The following is a 22,008-nucleotide window of genomic DNA, read 5'->3' as shown; positions in this document are numbered from 1 at the left end:
AATAGCAAGCACCACAACAAAGCATTCCCTCCGGATTATGTGATCGCATTATAATGAATTAATCAAACCCATCTCTGCGATATGGAATGAAGCTGTCAATCCTTTTCTCTCACCTACTATACCTACACACAGTCAAGTGGAAATATGTGTGTGGAAATTCAAACTTGGGATAATTTCCAATCGCTTTTGCGATTAACTATTTACATTTGCCTATACATATTCATCGTTCATCCATTTACCATCTCTTGGGACATTGCCAAGTCAGAATATTAATATTACATCTAAGGCCTCACACCTGCGTGTTATGGCCGCCTCAATGCATTTCTAATGGGAGTCACATGGTTTCATGACACAACATTGTTGCATGGCTGTTGCATGGCTGTTTTCTGGATTGCGATTGGATTGGGCTACAGTGGTCCCAGATGGAAGTAGTTTGTGAAACGAGTGTGAAGCAAGCTTCTTCAATCTGACGGAGCCAGGTTAGGTCTGCGGTGAAATACATATATGTTTGGGTGTGGTGAAAGATGAAATGGATTGTGCACCACTATATAGCAACATAAGTTTAAGGATTTGGAAGCCATTTTTACTTACTCTTACTAACTCTGGGTTGCTTCAGTAACCTTAGTGTATCAAGTGAATTGAGCGAGAGAATCGCCCTTACTACCCTTATTGCTTAGAAAGAGCACAGAAAAAGACAAGAATGGTGTCTTCCGGTGAAGGGCTGCCTTTTAACCCATTCTGGGCGGGAACCCCTTTTGGTGTTTCAAACATTGTTATAATTTAGCTATTGAAAAATAGCAGATCTACAAGCTTGTAGGTCTGCTATTTTTGAAAAATCGTGAAAATATTTATATCAGAAAACTGGATTATTTAGAAGATTTTTTTTTTAATTTGAGGTCAGGCCTGAATGGGTGGTCCGGGGGTGGACCTGCAGCTGCACCGTGAGTCTGTGACAGACAGATGCACGAACCAATTGGTATTATTTTGCGAGTAGAATGATTTATTCTGTGTTTACGCCATGGAAATGGCGCCACCATTAGGTGATTCTAGAGTGAGATGACCTTAGATAAACTCATAATTAATACAGATATCGTATTATGCAGAATCTATACTGCCCACTGAAGAGGATTTTGACTTTACAGTGCATGGTCAATCGTTCATTCAATATAGATAGTACGAGTCAATTGTTCAAATGGATATAGGCTACTGTAGAATTCATATTGACTTTACAGTCCATGGCCAATTGGTTGTAAAAACTTGGTGAACCACGAGTTATCCCCTCCCTCCCCCCCCCCCCCCCCCCCCCTCTCTCTCTCTCATTAGCAGGCAACAGTGCAGCACTGTCTCTCTCTCTCTGTTTCTGCATGGCACAACAGCGCCCCTACTGGTACTCATACTGGTGCTCATGAACACATACATAGGTAGGTGAACCAACACATAGGTGAACACGGACATTGCTGTTCCTTGGAGCGGTTGCACCACTCAAAAATAAAGAAATAAAGACAAAAATTTACCTTGATGGGCTGGTTACAGTTTGTACAGGGGGCAAGGACAAAACAATAAACTAAACATGGAGAAACATTATGGAGAATGCAGATACCGGGCTTCTGCCCAACAGCAACAATACCAACCCTCCATATGATGTAGCAGCGGCATAAACCTGCTAAGTGCAACAAAACATTATCAATTCATTGGAGACACTTCCCATAAGCAGCGTATAGTGGTGCGACTGCCTCTGCAGTTGCCACTGTCCCCCTGGGGAGGTATAATTGTGCTTGATTGATCGTTGTTTGGTGGTAAAGTCGCCTTACGTTTTGGTGCTATGTACTTTACTGCCAAAACCCTCCCTTGAGCAGAGGACACCATTAAGGTTATATCCCATGATCAATGGTACTGATGGATGCAATTCATCACCATCAACTCAGAGCGAGGCATATGGCGGCAACAACAACAGAACAAACAGCATTACACACTGTTTTCTTGCTTATTAGCATCATTCTCTGCTCTCAAGGCGTCCTTATTATATCCACTGTGATGCATGGTTATGAGAGTTACGACACCTTTCTGAAGACACATTAAACATGGTGGGTTTTCTGGGTTTTCTGTGTTGTTTTGAGTTTGATTGTGTGTGTTTGAAGTGTTTCAGTTGGCTTTTCGCTTGATAATTGTCCTTTACTAGTCTCCATAATGAAAATAGAGAGGTCGCTTCTCTTTCTTTCTATGATTGATTTATGTTTTGTTCTGAACAGACTCCAAATACAGTGTAAATTGTTACAAACAGAACAGAGGGAATCTACCAACGCGCCCCAAGCCTGAAGCGGCTAGTCCGGTGCATTACAGGGACAATACTGTAGTAATAGTAGAAGACCTGGAGCAGCGCGGACAGTTTAAGCCTTTTCAGTCAGTTGCTTCTAGTATAAATAAATAATAATGACTTCCATTTGAAAATTGTGGGAGCAAATAGTCTGGCCATGCGAGACTACCTACCTACCCCCATCTATCTTCTGAGACCATAATTGCTTGGCCGTCCGTAACCTTAACTACTCCCAGTGCTGAAATAATGAGGTTTCTCTCTTTTAAAAATCAATGTGAAAGTGACACTGATGTTACTGTCTGCGAGGCCCATATGAAAAGCACCTGCAGCAGCACAGTGTGCACTGTGCGTGTGTGTGTGTGTGTGTGTGCACTGCAGTGGCCTAAAGTGTACCATACTTAAACTTTTGAGGTATTTCTGGGTAATACCCAAGTAGAAGTTTCCAATTTTCAATACTTTTATTTCCACTCCACTACATCTCAGAGGCATTGTACTCAACCACAATTATTTGAAAACTGATTATGATTCGATTACAATGCGTACATTAACAAAATCAGCCGATATATACATTTAGGCCATTTGAAAATAGCCGATCTGCAACTCGCGACACATTGTGATCTATTTTCAAAAGTTTGTTTATACATTTGAAAACTCAAAATGTGTGTGTGTGTGTGTGTGTGTGTGTGTGTGTGTGTGTGTGTGTGTGTGTGTGTGTGTGTGTGTGTGCGTGCGTGCGCTGCCTCTCCACCTCCCCCATTGGTTCCACCGCAGCGGGTGTCCTCTCTGCTCTGTTCCGTTCTGCTCCAGTGGACTAGCCTGTACGCTTAACATTTTTTTTGTGTAAAGTGCTTTCAGAGTCGGGGGGCAAAAGCTGAAACGAATAGCAAATGCGGTGCTGCTTTAGAGCGAGAGGGGAACATAGGGGGGGAAAACGCGGTGCCACTGGATAGGTCGTGCATTCAATCCCGGATACCTTTTTTGCTTTCACAGATGAATGTTGACTTCACCCCGAATGAAATTATTTTAGAAGCTATGGGGTCCCGCCAGCCACAAAGCAATAAATGAGTGGAAGTCACACAGTGTCAATGTTTGTCCACAGTGAATAGCACAACATGATTCAATCTGTTGAACCGCGGCAAACTGTATTACAGTATGTCCATTCAGTATAGATGCAACTGAACTGAACTGCCCCAGTCAGGAGGTGGAAAAACAACGTGTGGCTGATCACAGGCTGAGAGCCCACGTGGGACGTGTGGATATTTGGTGCCCTCAAAAAATGAGAAAAACACTGATTTTAAGGATACGTCTCGCTGTAGCATCTAACCGTTTAAACCCCAACATATTTCTTCTTTTTTTTAAGATATATTTTTGGTGTTTTCAGCCTTTCTTGACAGATAAACAGCAGACTGACAGGAAAGGGGTGTTGGGATCATGACTCAAACCTGCGACACGCAGCCTACAGTAGGTGCCCAGACAGCTATGCCAGCCTTCCGGGCCAACCCTATGTATTTCATTGACCAAAGATGCCTATTTCCCTCTCCAACAAATCTGTTCAATATCTGACCGGCTATTCACCCCAACTAATATTTCACAGTTTTAGTAGTTAACATTTCAGATCTGGATTATCCTATAAACTATAAACAGTCGAAAATAGCCGATCAAAGGTCAGACAGAACTTGAACTCCTAAGATTATTATTATTATTATTATTATATTTTATATTTTTTCTACAATTTGGATTTTAGTAATTTTACTTTAGTACATTTCAATGCCAATACTATTGCACTTTTACTCAAAGTCAGATTTTGTACTTGCACAGAGTATTTCTACATTGTGGTATTGCTACTTTTACTTGCATAACATGTACAGTATAAATCAGAGTACTTGTTCCAGTGCAGGTACAACACATGAAGCTCAGCTCTTGGCTCTGTCGGGCAGAAACCCCGCATATCTCCATATTAAAACCTATGTTTATTTTCTTCGATACTTAATGCGCCAAGCAAAAGTAGTGAAAGTAGCCGATCGACAAGCTCACAGCGCGACACGTTGTGACGGCTATTTTCAATATTTCTGAACGTCTGTCGTTCCATGTCCTGAGAAACAACGGTTCTTGGACATATGAGGTTTCCACTCTATACAGAGACGACTCACTCTCTCGACACCCTGGAGGTTTGCAGGTCAATGTGCACTTTAACCTGGCTTTATGAAGCTCACCTTCCCCCCACTCCACTCCACCCACACATATATACACACATCTCGCTCTGGGGGAGAATATCACAAGGTTCCTTTCCCTGTCTGTCCGTCCGTCTGTCTGTCTGTCTGTCCCTAGGACGCGATACACTTTTTGAGTGGTGCAACCACTCCAAGGAACAGCAATGTCCGTGTTAAACTGTTAACCTATTAACCTATGTGTGTGTAGTTAACCTATGTGTGTGACTATGAGTAGCAGTAGGGGCAAAAGTGGTGCTGTTGTGCCAGAAACAGAGAGAGAGAGATAGTGCTGCACTGTTGCCTGCTAATGAGAGACGGGGGGAGAGAGGGGAGTTGCACCACTCAGTTCACACGGGTGTGATTTTTCCAATACCACTTCACTTTGCGCTCCCCCGCACCCACCCGCCTCCCCGTTCTTCTGACCAATACCACGTCCACTGGCGACGCTGCTTAAGAGCTACTTTTGATCCATTATCTGGTGCTGTACTGTGTTATATACTTAAAATAATAATAAAACTTTATTTGTATAGCACCTTTCATGACATCAAATGCAGCTCAAAGTGCTTTACAGAACAATGGAGAATAAAAGAAAAGCAAGGCAACGACATTAAAAAACAAGCAGTAATGCAATACAGTGAGGACATGAATAACAAAAAATATATATATAAGATCACTTAAAAGCAATGTTGTAGAAGTGGGTCTTGAGCTGAGCTTTAAAAATGTCTACAGAGGCTGCCTGACGAAGGTACAGTGGGAGCTTGTTCCATACCGATGGCCCGTAGAAGCAAAAAGCTGCTTCCCCGTATTTTTTAGTTGCCATTTTTTTAGGCAAAGCGAGCAGGCCAGCAGTGGAAGACCTTAGCGGGCGGTTTGGGACATATTTTGGCAGGCAGCCATGTAGGTAGGAAGGTGCGAGACCATTGAGAGCTTTATAGACAAGTAAAATTATTTTAAAATCAATCCTAAAAACAACCGGAAGCCAGTGCAGTGATGCCAAAACTGGAGTAATATGTTCTCTCATCTTAGTTCTAGTTAAAACTCTGGCTGCTGCATTTTGGACAAGTTGTAATCTGTCAGTTGTTTTCTTAGGCAGTCCTGAAAAAAGTGCATTGCAGTAATCAAGCCGAGAAAAAACAAAGGCGTGGATTAGCGTTTTTGCATCGTCCAAGGACACATAGGCTCTGATTCGTGCAATATTTCTAAGGTGAAAAAAGGCAATCTTGGTAACATGATTAATGTGTGAATTAAAATTCAATTCTGAATCAATAATAACCCCCAGGATCTTTACTGTACTGTTACTGTCTACAGTCAGGTTGCCAAGTCTGCTTAATATTGATTCTTTCTGCTCACTAGAACCGATTATGAGAACTTCTGTCTTGTCCTCATTTAGCTTGAGAAAGTTCTCACTCATCCAACATTTGATGCTAGACAGACTTGTGTGTGTGTGTGACTGTGTGTAACAAATGAAGAGATGGTGGTTTGGTCTTGGTCAGAGGAATGGGGAGGCGGGCTCATGTGTCCCTATAGGACGTGTCCATGTGTCCCTATAGGTCCTATTTGTATAGGACGTGTCCATGTGTCCCTATAGGACGTGTCCATGTGTCCCTATAGGACGTGTCCATGTGTCCCTATAGGACGTGTCCATGTGTCCCTATAGGACGTGTCCATGTGTCCCTATAGGTCCTATTTGTATAGGACGTGTCCATGTGTCCCTATAGGACGTGTCCATGTGTCCCTATAGGACGTGTCCATGTGTCCCTATAGGACGTGTCCATGTGTCCCTATAGGACGTGTCCATGTGTCCCTATAGGACGTGTCCATGTGTCCCTATAGGGCGTGTCCATGTGTCCCTATAGGACGTGTCCATGTGTCCCTATAGGACATGTCCATGTGTCCCTATAGGACGTGTCCATGTGTCCCTATAGGACGTGTCCATGTGTCCCTATAGGACGTGTCCATGTGTCCCTATAGGACGTGTCCATGTGTCCCTATAGGACGTGTCCATGTGTCCCTATAGGACGTGTCCATGTGTCCCTATAGGACGTGTCCATGTGTCCCTATAGGTCCTATTTGTATAGGACGTGTCCATGTGTCCCTATAGGACGTGTCCATGTGTCCCTATAGGACGTGTCCATGTGTCCCTATAGGACGTGTCCATGTGTCCCTATAGGACGTGTCCATGTGTCCCTATAGGGCGTGTCCATGTGTCCCTATAGGACGTGTCCATGTGTCCCTATAGGACATGTCCATGTGTCCCTATAGGACGTGTCCATGTGTCCCTATAGGACGTGTCCATGTGTCCCTATAGGACGTGTCCATGTGTCCCTATAGGACGTGTCCATGTGTCCCTATAGGACGTGTCCATGTGTCCCTATAGGACATGTCCATGTGTCCCTATAGGACGTGTCCATGTGTCCCTATAGGACGTGTCCATGTGTCCCTATAGGACGTGTCTATGTGTCCCTATAGGACGTGTCCATGTGTCCCTATAGGACGTGTCCATGTGTCCCTATAGGACGTGTCCATGTGTCCCTATAGGACGTGTCCATGTGTCCCTATAGGACGTGTCCATGTGTCCCTATAGGACGTGTCCATGTGTCCCTATAGGACGTGTCCATGTGTCCCTATAGGACGTGTCCATGTGTCCCTATAGGACGTGTCCATGTGTCCCTATAGGACGTGTCCATGTGTCCCTATAGGACGTGTCCATGTGTCCCTACAGGACGTGTCCATGTGTCCCTATAGGACGTGTCCCTATAGGACGTGTCCATGTGTCCCTATAGGACGTGTCCCTATAGGACGTGTCCATGTGTCCCTATAGGATGTGTCCATGTGTCCCTATAGGATGTGTCCATGTGTCCCTATAGGACGTGTCCATGTGTCCCTATAGGACGTGTCCATGTGTCCCTATAGGACGTGTCCATGTGTCCCTATAGGACGTGTCCATGTGTCCCTATAGGACATGTCCATGTGTCCCTATAGGATGTGTCCATGTGTCCCTATAGGACATATCCATGTGTCCCTATAGGACGTGTCCATGTGTCCCTATAGGACGTGTCCATGTGTCCCTATAGGACGTGTCCATGTGTCCCTATAGGACGTGTCCATGTGTCCCTATAGGACATATCCATGTGTCCCTATAGGACGTGTCCATGTGTCCCTATAGGACGTGTCCATGTGTCCCTATAGGACGTGTCCATGTGTCCCTAGGACGTGTCCATGTTCCTCCCCTATATATCCCTATACCGGTAGACCTTGGTAGCCGTTGCCATGGAGACAGAACTTCAAAGGGAGACCAAGAGTATAGCGACACTCGTTCCAGTGTGTGATCTTTCCAGCCATTAAGACAGATCCCTGTGGGTCCTAGGGTCGGGGGGGGGGGGGGGGGGGGAGACTGCTATGAGATCTAGATTCTACACAGTGTCCTATAACAGGAGGAAGAAGCGCTACTCTCGTTAATTTTTTTCAGGTCAAGGACCCCTAGGCCGAGACAGAGATGAAGCAAGGACCCCCCACTATTGTACAAAAATGTGTTGCATATTACACGTTTTTCATACAGTAGATATGATAGATATCTTCCGTAGACTTGTTTGAATAAGATAAGTATTAACTCTATTCAACAAACAAGGTAAGCAGTCACATAACTTGTAAGTAGAGTGCCACATTTATCAAATAAACTAGGATACAAAGTAAACATCACATCTAGCATAAGTTTCAAAACAATTGTTATCCAATTACCATTCTTAAGATTCTTAAAGGACCACTTCACCACTTTTCAACCTATCTTCATATAACTCAATGTTCATGATAAAAAACTAATCTACTTGGTCTGTGTCTCATAGGAGGGCTGTGGGCAGTTCAGAAACCCGTCCACCAGTGAAATCATCGTTAGGCAGATTTTTATTTTATTCATGATTATTTTTTTAATATATTTAGATTTGAATTTCCGTGAGAACGATGGCTTCCATTTCCCCATTGCAACTCTTCAGGAATAGAAAGCCTGCCGTTTCTATTAGCTTGGATTCCCCATTGATGATGTCACTGGTGGACAGGTTTCTGAACTTCCCACAGCCATGAGACACAGACAAAGTAGATTTTTTTGCTATTTTATCATGATCATTACGAGGACCCATTATATGAAGATGGGTTGAAAAGTGGTCCTTTTAAGATTTGTGGTCAAAATCGAAGAGACCAAGATATAGTTCTACATACTTAAACATTCACCACTGATCAAACATATGACAAATCATGAGGCTATTGTGTAACACAGTATCGTACTGGAGTTCTTAAACAATGAATTATTATTTTTTTAGAAGAGAACCCCACTCCCCCCAAACCTGATGAAATTAAATATTCATAACCTCACAGTAGTCTAATAGGATGGGTGTTCAATACCACTTCTGACCACTAGTGGCGCTAGTGAGTAAATTAATGCATGAATTGTGCAAATTAGTAATTAATTTATGCATTAAATTCTTTACATTCCATAAATCCTTTACATTCCATAAAATCATAAATCATATTGTATGTATATCATAAATATCATAATTACAATTACCATATGATTTGTTATTATTAAATAATAATAAACTAATAATAGTTTTTCATGACAGTGAGGGTGTGTGTGTTTTAAAATCTGCCCATCTCTCCCTCTATGTCCCATGTAACATGTCCCAAGCCTACAGACATGCCGTCTCCAGGTGTGAAAAAAGAACAATAGAAATGCAGATGATGCTCGGGGGTGAGGTGGGGGATGGTCTCTAACTCAGGCAATCATGTTTATGGCCAGGGCACTGTCGAAAAGTCGTTTGAAGTTTGGTGAGGTGTGAAAAGAAACAATAGAAATACAGATCCCGCTCTGGTGGGGTGGGGGTCCTTATCTTTGAAGTGACTTGCATGCATGATGCATGAGGGGGCCATGGGTGAGGGGGTCCCTTATCATTGAAAGTGACAGGTGACAGGTGACAGGTGACAGCTGACAGCAGCTGACAGTTGACAGGGAAACACATGGCTTTTGTTATGGTTTAACCCAGCATTACAATTTCCAGGGGCACATATATACGTTGGTGTAATGGGGTGTGCAGTAGGTGTACACTATTGAGTACAGGTAGGGGGAAAATAAAAAAGTATGAATAAAATTATGCAAACATTTAAAATGTATTCATGCAAAAATAATAATAATAATAACAATACAAAAAAAAATACAAAAAAAAGAAACCTTACAACAAAATTAAAAAAGTTATTTTTATTTTCCCCCTACCTGTACTCAATAGTGTACACCTACTGTACACCCCATTACACCAACGTATATATGCCCCTGGAAATTGTAATGCTGGGTTAAACCATAACAAAAGCCATGTGTTTCCCTGTCAACTGTCAGCTGCTGTCAGCTGTCACCTGTCACTTTCAATGATAAGGGACCCCCTCACCCATGGCCCCCTCATGCATCATGCATGCAAGTCACTTCAAAGATAAGGACCCCCACCCCTGGTTTTAACATCTAATTAACACATACTAACACAGCGGCCGTTTTGTTTTTTGAGGGGGGGTTTACAAGTTACAAGTGGCACCTGGCACTTCAAAGATAAGGACCCCCACCCCACCAGAGCGGGATCTGTATTTCTATTGTTTCTTTTCACACCTCACCAAACTTCAAACGACTTTTCGACAGTGCCCTGGCCATAAACATGATTGCCTGAGTTAGAGACCATCCCCCACCTCACCCCCGAGCATCATCTGCATTTCTATTGTTCTTTTTTCACACCTGGAGACGGCATGTCTGTAGGCTTGGGACATGTTACATGGGACATAGAGGGAGAGATGGGCAGATTTTAAAACACACACACACACACACACACACACACACACACACACACACACACACACACACACACACACACACACACACACACACACACACACACACACACACACACACACACACACCCTCACTGTCATGAAAAACTATTATTAGTTTATTATTATTTAATAATAACAAATCATATGGTAATTGTAATTATGATATTTATATACAATATGATTTTATGGAATGTAAATAATTTATGGAATGTAAAGAATTTAATGCATACATTAATTACTAATTTGCATAATTCATGCATTAATTTACTCACTAGCGCCACTAGTGGTCAGAAGTGGTATTGAACACCCATCCTATTAGACTACTCCTCACAACAATGTGTCTGCTTGCTGCATGATTGATAGATAGACACCTTTATCATCATCCCACCTGGTGCAGAACAAGAAGACAACATCAATGAATAATACACACATTTACAGACAACGTCACACTGATGAGAACCTGTATGGCACGCTGATCGGGGGCAAAAGAAACCGACCGCTCATTAGATGCAATGTAAAAGTGCTCACAGCACTGCCATGTAAAAATGCATCCCATCAAACTTTCAGATGCTGTTTTCCTCCCAGTGTGGAAGAAGACGTTTTAGGGTGGATATTTACTCTCGCTCTTGAAATGTATACCTTGGTTTATGTACATAGTTGGCGTTCCCTATGCTGCAATGCTACCGAGAGTCAGTTGGCCTTGCCCTATGCTACTGAGTCACAGAGAGTCAGTTGTCCTTGCCCTATGCTACTGAGTCACAGAGAGTCAGTTGTCCTTGCCCTATGCTACTGAGTCACAGAGTCAGTTGTCCTTGCCCCAAGCTACTAAGTCACAGAGAGTCAGTTGGCGTTGCTCCATGCTACTAAGTCACAGAGAGTCAGTTGGTGTTGCCCTATGCTACTAAGTCACAGAGTCATTTGGCCTTGCCCTATGCTACTAACTCACAGAGAGTCAGTTGGCCTTGCCCTATGCTACTGAGTCACAGAGTCAGTTGGCCTTGCCCTATGCTACTGAGTCACAGAGAGTCAGGTGGCGTTGCCCAATATATCATAGTTTGTTTTGGTTCAGATTTATTTTTATTTATTTTTAAATAGGCCATTATTTGTATACAGTAGCAAAAAACAGACTGACAAAGTCCATCCAGCCTCATAGAGGAATAATTATGTTCTTCCTACTGTATATCGCTCACTCACTCTTCAATCTCCACGCGGAGTGTTGACTCTGAATGTCACGTGATCAACATCCACCCATGAAAATGCATGAGTGTCCAGAAATCTATGCATTATACTACTTATAGACATGAAAAGGTATGCAGAGATACCCACACTCAGCAACAACATTACCATATTCTCAGCACATGAACATTATCATATTCTCACCAGTCGCGATGCCCCGCGATGCCTAAGGGTGCTTTAAACTTAGTCGTGTGCCAGGAAATAGACGATCTATAAGCTCACCATGGGTTGCCAGGCCACACATAGCGGGCTTGTGGATCGTCTATTTCCCGGGCGCACAAACACCGGCGCGCGGCAAAGTATAAATGAGGGAATTATGGAGGCATTATCCTTATAGACTTCTCCTCATTGTGAGGCAACAATGGGAGGCTGGCCGACCCCCCCGGCAGAGTGATCGTGCAGGCAACACATTAAGAGTTCACTTCACAAGGCGAGATGATTAATATGCATTGCTTTAAGGATGGCCATTTACATAGCGCTATAGCGATGAGCAGATATCATCACTTTGTATCCTGTGAGACGACCGCCATGGTCGGAGATGAAAGCGCGTTCATTACTGGGTGGCAATAATACGGTATAGGTGTGGAGGCCTGCTTTTAACTGCTTCTCAGACAAAAAAAGAAGAAGAAAGACCTTCTTTCCTTCATGCCGTTCCATATGCGGCATAATTAGAATTCTTTTAAGCCTTATATTACGCTCATTTTTCACGGTCAGCGCTGCGGATGCCATTTACATAGAGATTACATTTTGTTGTTTTGCGAGGCGAGGTAAATATGTAGACATTGTAGTAATGGCTGTTTCATAGAAACAGTGGTTTCGTGCTTCATTAACATCAAGAGTAGACTCTCACCGTTACCGACCTATAAGCGTCTATATGGAACCTCCTCAAGGAACCCAGACAGAGGGTCCCTGGACCTCACTTTGAGAACCACAGTCTTGTGTAAAATTACACACTGGTACGCAGTGGTATCGGAATGGTACTCGGTAACGTCCGATACGCAAGTCATGGGTATCAGCATCCGTATCGAGAAGAATGTTATAGTATCTGTACAATCAAAAGGCTCTGCATGCCCTTTCACGGCATGTGTTAAAAAGTGCATGCCCTCTCTCCAGACCAATGCAGCATTTACTATATTACGGTGAAAGAAATGAAAATGCCATTGCCTTTCTTTCCATGGCCGTACCCGAAGGCAGCATTCAAGATAATTGATTTTCTTTTTTGTTATTACTCTCCTGATCGTTGCATGAATACAACCTCCAGTATAGGCTTGATTATACTTAAGTTGTTTTATGCCCTTTTAGAAAACTCTGCCTCTCTAACATTCTCTGCACGTCTCTGCTCCCATCGCAGTGTCACGGCCCCAAACATAGCCATTCTACAAGCTCACGATGCAGCGCGTCTTGGGCTTGTAGATTAGATTATTTGCGGCCCGCGGCACCGTAGTAACAATAACGCGTAGATCAGACTTTCACAGTGACGGATGCCAATCAGACGAGGTGCCGAACCCTGGCACGCACGACAGCTATATCAGTGATTGATTGTTTGTTCAATTAGACTATTATTATGGAGAGTGTAACGGGTGTGTGAGCTCAGCATTCCACCGCAGTAAAAACATGAGATGGATTCATAACGTTGAGTTGTTTGGAAGGGGTTGGAAATCGTTGCAGACTGCTCTCTCTCTCTCTGTGTGTGCGTCAATCAGAATGGGGATCAATCAACTCTTATGGGGGTTAGTGGGGAGTGAAATGAGATCGGCCGCGATTACACCCCATTGTTTGTGCGAGGGCTATAGGCGTTATCGATGTTGCTTTTGTATTATACTGTGTTAGTTAAGTCACTAATTGGATGGCCGCTAATACCCCTGTATTTCTTTGGGATTAGCAAAGGGCTCGCTGAAGGTTTTTTTTTTCTTCCTTTCCTTTCTTTCTTTCTTTCTTTCACGGAGGCTGACATTGTTTGACAGACGGGAAGGGGAGAAGGTTCTCTATATGCGAGGAAATCCCACTCAGCCAATAACGGAGCTAACAAAACCTGAGAGACAGAGGATCCAAATACAAGGGTATTTTTTTCCCCAACCGTCTCTTGTTATATACACCTCCTTGGTTGTGTCGCATGGCTGCAACAGTGAACATACTGTAGCACATCTGCAAACTCAAAACGTGTCAGGATGAGGCATGATGTGAGCTTCCAGATCTGCTATTTTTTTTTAATGTGATTACTATTATGTTTTTTAACATTCAAGCCAATAATGACACAATATATTTTTTTTCCCCAGTTCAAAGTGACAAAATGGGTCAGAGTAAGTAAGTAAAGTCCTATTGCGTAACATGGACTAAAGCCTGGTCTCAGCTCATTACTGCACCTGCGCCAGTAGCCACAGGCCAACCCATGGGGGAGGATTTCTTATTTCTTTACTTTTCTACTAGAAATTTTCTGAAGTTGCGGCCACTTTTTATGTGAAAGAACCATAAGTTACTGAAGGGCAACCTCAAAGTCAAGAGGGGGGGCGGGGGAGGAGAGAAAGACAGAGATAGAGAGAGGGTGTAGAGTCCGAGAGAAGGAGGGGAGAGAAGAGAAAGACAGACGAGACACAGAGAAAGAGAGAGAGAGAGAGAGAGAGAGAGAGAGAGAGAGAGAGAGAGAGAGAGAGAGAGAGAGAGAGGGGAGATTTTCTTCTTCCAAATCTCTATTGCTCCATATTATCAGCGCTCTCATCCTGTGCAGTCAGCAGTTAATGCGGTGCGTTGCGTGTGAAAGAAGGTGGGATGCCAATCACAGGTTCTGATTGATCCAGGAGAGCCTTCAGAGAGCTGAGCCCGGGCAGCACTGGGACCCTGGGTGATTATACAGGCTGGCATCCTCTGTGTCTTCTCTACACCGCAGCGGAAAAACTTGGACTCATTTATTAAAAGGCCCGAGGCTACAGCGCGCTACTCGCTGTTAATCTCGGACATACATGTTACGGCTTATGAATTCCAATGCGGGCAATTACAATGTAATTAATGTGCGAGCACATGTCCATGGCAGGGCCCGCGAGCATGCAATAATAATTTCATCAAAGGCACTCTGAAATGCCGAAAGCGTGGGGGTTAATTACGACACGGTGGATAGGGGACGGGGGACAGAGTATACCCGATGAGTAAGTACCTGGAGAATCAATTACATTACCTGTTATCTTGTTCATTGTCAACATATTGCTTGTGCACTCTATATGCACCCGTGTTGAAATGTTAGCTCGTAACAGCCTCGCCACTCTCCACTCCCCCTCTCCAAACCTAATGTTGTCTTAATTGATCACACTAGAGGGTAATAGCAACACACAGATGACTTGTTCAAGGAAGAATCGTTTGGCTGCTCGGTTAGCGACCGTCGGGCTCTCTTTCTTTAATGCTGGCTGTCTTCCATTGTATTGGGGGACAAGAGAATCAATGAAATGGAGGTATGGTCACCAACGTCATTTTCGCTATCACGCAATTCCAGACAGCAGATTTGTCTACTATTAGACAGATTTGTCTTTGGTGTGAACTATAGGCTTTGGAGGACAATCAACACACTCTACGACACAAAAGGGACACAGACAGTCAAATAAAGTGTGCCCCAAATACAACTGTGCACAAAGGAAAGCACAAAGGAAAACATTTTGTAGAATCTATTCTGTAGGAGTGTAGGTGGTCTATAGATTTTAAACAAACGTGCATTTTTCAGTGCTGTCACAGAATTGACTAACTTACAATGCAGGAGCTAATTGCGTACATTGCAACCCACAGAGCTGCACTGCACCCCAATACAAACTCTGGTTATAATTATTATAAAGGCCAGGATGGTCATGCTGCAAAATCCAGAGAGGATTACGAGGTGGAGCACCCATACCATAGCACGCCTCAAACATCCAAACACCGTTGTTCGGTCAGAAAGTTAGAAGCTACAGTGTTAAGTTGAGAAGACAAAAGCAAAACCAAGCACCGCACCTACCCGATTCTCTGGAGATTTGGACGAAAGCCTCAACGCCACTTTCTCCGTAATTCCCCTCGGAGGCCAACGTTGACACGTAATTCCATCCCATGGCGGTGACGATGTCCAGCATGGCCTGAGCTTGGTATGAGTCGGGGGGCACCACGCGGGAGAAGAAGTCGTAGCGCGTGTTGTCACTCAACTCTGGTGCCGTTGATGCGTAGCTGATCTGGGGAATCTGTGGAGACAGGATTTGTGTTAGTAGGTATACTATAGACGAATCCACAGAGGGGTGCCCTGAGGTGGAATCAGCACTGATTACCTACACCTGGCCAACAGGGCGCTGCTCCATGGATGCAGTATACCCTTCATGGTACCAATAAATGTGACCAGATTTGACTGAGAGCCCGCCATCGCGCAAACTCTAGCTTTTCACCAGGAGGAGAAAAAAGTGTTTCATTTTTTTCCCCAAAAAAATGAGTTAATAGCACAGGCAGACTCTTCACATACTAGAGCATGTCTGAAAAAAGTGAAATTGGCATGTAAATATGAAATAAATGCTTAAACATGTAGCTAGGTGTAATGTTAGAGACCACAGAAGTGAACCTTTCAAGCCTGTTTTCTCAACTCGCTGTTTTCTGCAAGACAATACTCTATAAGTCAAACTGAACAACCAATGTCAATTTGAAGCTATGATTCTGTGCTTTCATAAGACATGAAAAAAACGAAAATTCAAAAAAATCCTATGGCAGTCCCTCAGTCAAATGTCACAAATATGAACACAATCGATGGATTGATTATTTAAATAGACACGCTCTGAAAATGCACATGGCCCAACCATCTGACCACTTGCACACAGACGTATCATATTAATGTGCATGCATGTTTACTTTAAATATGATATGACACGGATATGAAGAAGATGGTGACTCAGTATGTAACATAACTCTGAGGAAGAGCCTCTTCACTCTTTCAGATGAAAAACAATAACGGAAGCCATTTGTTGTGCCGATTGTTTAGTTTCAATTTCACGACAGCAGGTATGGCTAATTTCTCCATCCAGCACCCTTGCAATTTGATTTTGAGATATGCATGTCTTTTTTAGTGTGGTTTGTTTTATTATAGTTATTATGTCCCACATTTCCTTCCTTGTTTATGAACAACACAGACATTATTTAGATTTCCCAGCAACACCGAGAAGCTATGTACACCAATTACATATATAATTATATAGCGTACGCACCAAAGTTCAGAGGCTGCATCTGCACTGCAGTCTGCAAGTTTAACAGTCTCCATATTTCCCAACGTGCACTTTAATTGTGTATTCAATTAGAAGAAGAGTGATATAAAGCACTCTTCTCCTTCTAAGAGCTTTGCTCGACACATTTTGAAACCAAATTATAATAGACCATCCAGTCGATGTAAAACATTCATGACTATATTATGAACGGCGCCTAACCTTTCCCAGTCACCTCTAATGCTGTGTCTTGTCAGCTGGCTCTGGTCTATATCGGTTCTCAACCTCGGGTCTGGGGAACACAATGGGGAACCAAATGGACTTGTATGGGTCTAACTCTGTAGAGTGTACAAAATGGAACCGAATGGACCCATTTGGTTACATTTGTACACTTTAGAGAGTTAAATTAACACTAAATAGTTTACAGCATAGACTGGGTGTCGCGTTTATTCCGGGTGGTGGGCTCATTATAATATTAAGTGCCGACCCAGCTTATATATGTAACTACATGTTGTGTTGTATATGTATAGATGTTAGTGTTACTAAGGAAGTTCACTGCCTATAGATATACTCTGTGTTATATAAGAACAGAAATCCTCTTATCAACCAATTACAGTATCTCAGGGATGTAGATATTAATACAGTAAATTGGGGGGTAAAATGTGTTGTACTAACTACTGCTAGAAGGAATGTTAAGACGCATACTAGTGGGACACAAGTTAATAAGTGATGACAATTGCATGAGGAAGGAAGTGTCAGATGTCGAAGAGGCGTGCTCTCACAGAGACAATGCAGAATACGCGTGACCCGTTTTATTCATTCGTAAGCAATGTAAGCGATGTGACAAAGCAGGATCATGGCGTTTGCGTGAGTTTTTATAATGTGTTTAATAAGTACGGTAAATACTCTGTCATAGTGATACGCTTGTGCAGTCGTTAGATCTGTGAATTAATAGTATGTGTTTGTGTTTCTTTTGTGTGTTTCAGTTTATTACCTAATGCTACTAACGCGACTGAAGTCGCGACCTCTGAATCTTGTGCTATTGATTGAAGGGCATCTAGTTGTGGAAGCTATTTGAACTATATCTAAACACGGGCCAGACAAAGCAAATAGGGCTTTTACTGTACACAAGTTTAGTAGAAGTATGTTTGTGCGTGTGTGAGTGTGTTATGAGTTATTAGTAATAAAATGGCCGGAAAATAAGTGAATGTTTGAGAGCCTTATTACAACTTGGAGGAAGTGTGTGTTTGAGTAATATAACGGTGTGTGTTTAAATCACAATTACTATCCTGTTTGTTACACCCCCATGCGGAGGGTTGAATCAATAGTTGAACAAAGTTATGAAACAGCAAAGTTTAATAATATCCGTACACTGGGGTCCCAGAGATAAATAGCTAAAGTAAATTGGGGGTCCGAGGACCAACGCATATCAAACTGGGGATCCTTGAGGGGCTCGGGTATGGCGGCACATGCAGTAGCAAAGTACCTGCACCACTGCGCAGCCCGGGGGGTTTGAATCCACTGCGCTGCATCCGGTATAGATAGAGTAGACTCTATACTCTATCTACGAACGGAGGGCTGATATTAGTCACAGCACGTACACTTACAGGCTGGGGGGGGGGGTGATGGCGGTGACTGTCACCAGGGGTGTTGTGGGCAGTAGGACGAATAGACTAGGCTCTACGCCCTCCCGGTGGGGGCTCCTCATTGGCAAGTAAACAACACACAAAAAGTGTGTGGGAAGGACTCAACTGGCATAGCGCAACGACAACATTGGGGAGGAAACGTGGTGTAAAGAGCAACATATAAATACATAATTCAAATACTGGGTGTCCTTGAATTTCAAAAGGTTGTGAATCGCAGCCTATAGTGAAAACGAACGGCGAGGCCTGGATCACACACAGGCAGGCTAAGGATAAGATGGCGAGCGGGGTCATAGATTCACTAGCAGACAGCTAGACAGGCCCCGGTGAAGATTGGATAATGGTCCTTTAGAGAACGATTGAAGGTCTGATTGATTTCACTTCAGTCAAAGGGCAGTTGTGTACAGGGCAGAGCTCCACACACTCATTGGCATTCAAAGGGGAGAGAGAGTGGAGGGGGAAAGGACAGACAGACAGACCTCTGATATGTACGGAATTAAAAATTTACTTGAGAAAAGTACAGAAGTATTGGCATAAAAAGTACCACAAGAAAAATCGGCTATTTTCCAATGGCCAAAATGTACCTGTATATAGGGCTGAAGTGGGTAATGTGTGTTTTGTATAGACCGTAAAAAGGAATGGACAGCGTCACTTCATTGGTTTCTACAGAACGTACATGAAGCCTATTTTGCAGCAAATCCGCCATCTTTATATAATACGGTTGATATCCGGTCCGAAATGCAAACAGAAATGAATGCTCTTGGCTGAAACCACAGTGAGGGCAGTAGAAAGTACTGCCCTCAGTAGAAAGCCTAGAAACATACCCTACTTTCTCATTCATTTTAAAATTAATGGCATTAACAGTAATCATTTACTAAACGCATTAAAGAAAAAGACTGTAAACTAGCGATTGAAAACAGTGTTTATGAAAAGGTTTACTAAGGTAATAAAGTCAAGTGTAAAGTGCGCCCAAAACATCATCAAGTTCTATTGAGATTATAATGTATTGCAAGTGGTAAAAGGTGAAATGTGGCGCAAGTAAGTAAGTAAGTAAGTAAGTAGGTCATGACTTTTAATGCATTCTAATGATCTGGGATGAAACAAAGAGCTCAGAAGGCAGAAATTATGTCTGACAGCTACAGCTACAGTATATGCTTGAAAAGAGCACAAATATCAAATGCGATGCACGTACTGTACATCTTGGCTGGCTGTCGGGCAGGAACCTCTTATCTCCATATTCTAACATTTTTGTGGGTTTTTTGTAACTTAGCGCCCTACTTGATTAAATTCCCCACTGTACATAAACATGTTCGACCCTGGGGTGTATCAAACGCAGATAAGCCCCCACCATGCTATATATTGTATTTGCCCTGGTTGAGAGGGTGATAAAATGCCCCAGAGGATGATGACAGCCCCTTATAGCTGCCACTTACACACAATAAGACATTTCAGCTGGGTGGTGCTATTGGAAAGGTCATCCTGGGCACCAGTATATGGTCAAATATTGGCCTATTATATATCTCCAGTTACAAACGTGACATTTTGGCCTGAGGGTGATACATAAGAGGAAAGGCCAGGCAGGGTCACAAAAAACCACAGGGTCAGCCTCTCCGGGGAGCATACATGCACTCAGCTCATTCCATATAGCAAACTGCCCCATTACAATGTGTGCACATTCTCATTCTGACCTAATGAAGATAGAAGGGAGTGTCATCTAAATCAGCAGGGTGCATTCTCTGGAAGAAATGAACCATTTAAGCACTATTTTATGAGTTTATGAGCAGATCTATCTACAAGATCACAACCACAATGACTATTTTTCTTCTTTATATCTCACTGAGTTGCATATAGCAATCCAGCAGATATCTTTGGTAGTAAAGAAGCATGTACAGTACAGTACGTAAGTGTAACATGTGGTGGCGCTATAGAGCCAAGCCAGTCGGTGTCTAAATGCATCACATTTATCACAATAATAATCCTATGCGGTGGATTTGTATTGGGAGAGTAGCCCAGGTGTCATGCATGGTATTAAGATGTATAGGGGGTCACCACGAGGGGAAACGTACTGTATGAAGTGAATTATTTCCAGATAAATCATTCTGACTTCCACCGATATAAAGCTCTTCTTCCATCTTTCTGGGTTGGATCGTATATGTGGTCTCCAAGGCTGCACATGGACATATTCTCCCCGTTATAGGATATTACCGTGTATATGTTATAGGCTGATGTAAGATTGCTGCTCATTTGACACCCAGACCTCATAACGAAACATAACTCATATACTGAAACTCAGTGGAATATATTGATAGCAGTTCATAATGTATTATTCTCCCATTATTAATACTACTTGGGAATGGTGAATATGGGAATGCATGCCCCACCTGTCCTTGTACCTTGCATGCCAATATGCCAATATGGCATGCAAGGTCCGTCTTTCCTTGTCCCTTATACTGTATGCCCATACGTACATTATGGAGATCCCTGTTATCATCATGGGTCAGATTGCTGGTTCTGGACAACCAAAGCTCCATATATGGCTGTGTATGGGCATATTGGTTCGGAATGGACGGTTCCGGACAACCACCTATCCGACCAACCAGACGCAGAGCGCGGAACTCCCTGCGGGGTCGACGTTGATGTGCGCAGCCCAGTTCGACCTCAGTCAGTCGGGCGGTTCTCGAGATATGTGAACTACAGACAGACGTATGGAGATTCTGCGCATTTATCGTGACAATATTCATTCAATGCACTGCAATCAAATCATTGTGTGGAGAATATAGCCATGTGTCACTTATCTTATCATAGTTGCTGATATTTCTGTATTGTTGGCAACAACAAGAAATGCAACTTCCCAAAGGTCTATCTGCATCTGAATCTGTTCTCAATTAACTTTCCTGACCTGCTGTGTATTTGACTGCGTGCGTACTGCGTAGGCACCAACACAATATAAAAATCAGACCGGTCTGAAGTGAGTTGTACAACAGCGCCCCCTGTTGGTAACTCAAAAATATGAACTGTGAAACAACAACAACAAGAATGACTCACACATGGTATAACAGTGATAAAGCTACGTGGTAAATTAGGAGACTCAGAGAGAGAGTTCACAGAGTTGAATACAACGAAACAATTACATTCTCAAAGAAAACATGGCGGGGGAAAAAATTCCAAACTTCTAATCATCTGGAGGGTGACAGTGACATATGGGAGGGTTGCTGCTGTAATTAGTCGTGTAATTTGGCGATAATGCTGATCGCTACACTTTCATATTCGTGTCTTGATCCTTGCGGCTGCTTTAATGAGCCATTTCAGCATAGAATACCTGTGTGTCCTTATAAACAGAGCTCCAGGGACACACACAGAACAGGCAGAGAAATGAAAAATCTGTTTCTGGTAAATTATGCTGACGGCACATTTTTTCTATTCTAGGCTCTATGGGATTCCAATGACAGTTTTTGATACCATCTGATCGGAATCAATTTTTTTCAGCTGGCTGGGTATAATAATTGATACAGGAAATTGTCCCTGTGACACCCAGCACTGGTGTGTATATATATATA

General features: G+C 43.0%; 1 protein-coding gene across 1 annotated transcript in view; it reads right to left on the bottom strand.

Annotated features, from left to right (window-relative positions):
* The window catches only part of LOC310857824 (metabotropic glutamate receptor 8-like), a 302,996-nt gene that overhangs the window by 198,370 nt on the left and 82,618 nt on the right, over positions 1–22,008 (bottom strand). The window contains exon 2 of the mRNA XM_083763751.1: positions 15,593–15,809. Within this exon, the coding sequence (XP_083619877.1) occupies positions 15,593–15,809 (217 nt within the window). The remainder of the gene's footprint in view (positions 1–15,592; positions 15,810–22,008) is intronic.

This window comes from Protomyctophum parallelum, assembly GCF_964188405.1.
Source record: "Protomyctophum parallelum genome assembly, chromosome: 4".
Taxonomy (NCBI): Eukaryota; Metazoa; Chordata; class Actinopteri; order Myctophiformes; family Myctophidae; genus Protomyctophum; species Protomyctophum parallelum.
The sequence above is the reverse complement of the archived record's forward strand: the minus strand, read 5'-3'. Positions and strand labels throughout refer to the sequence as shown.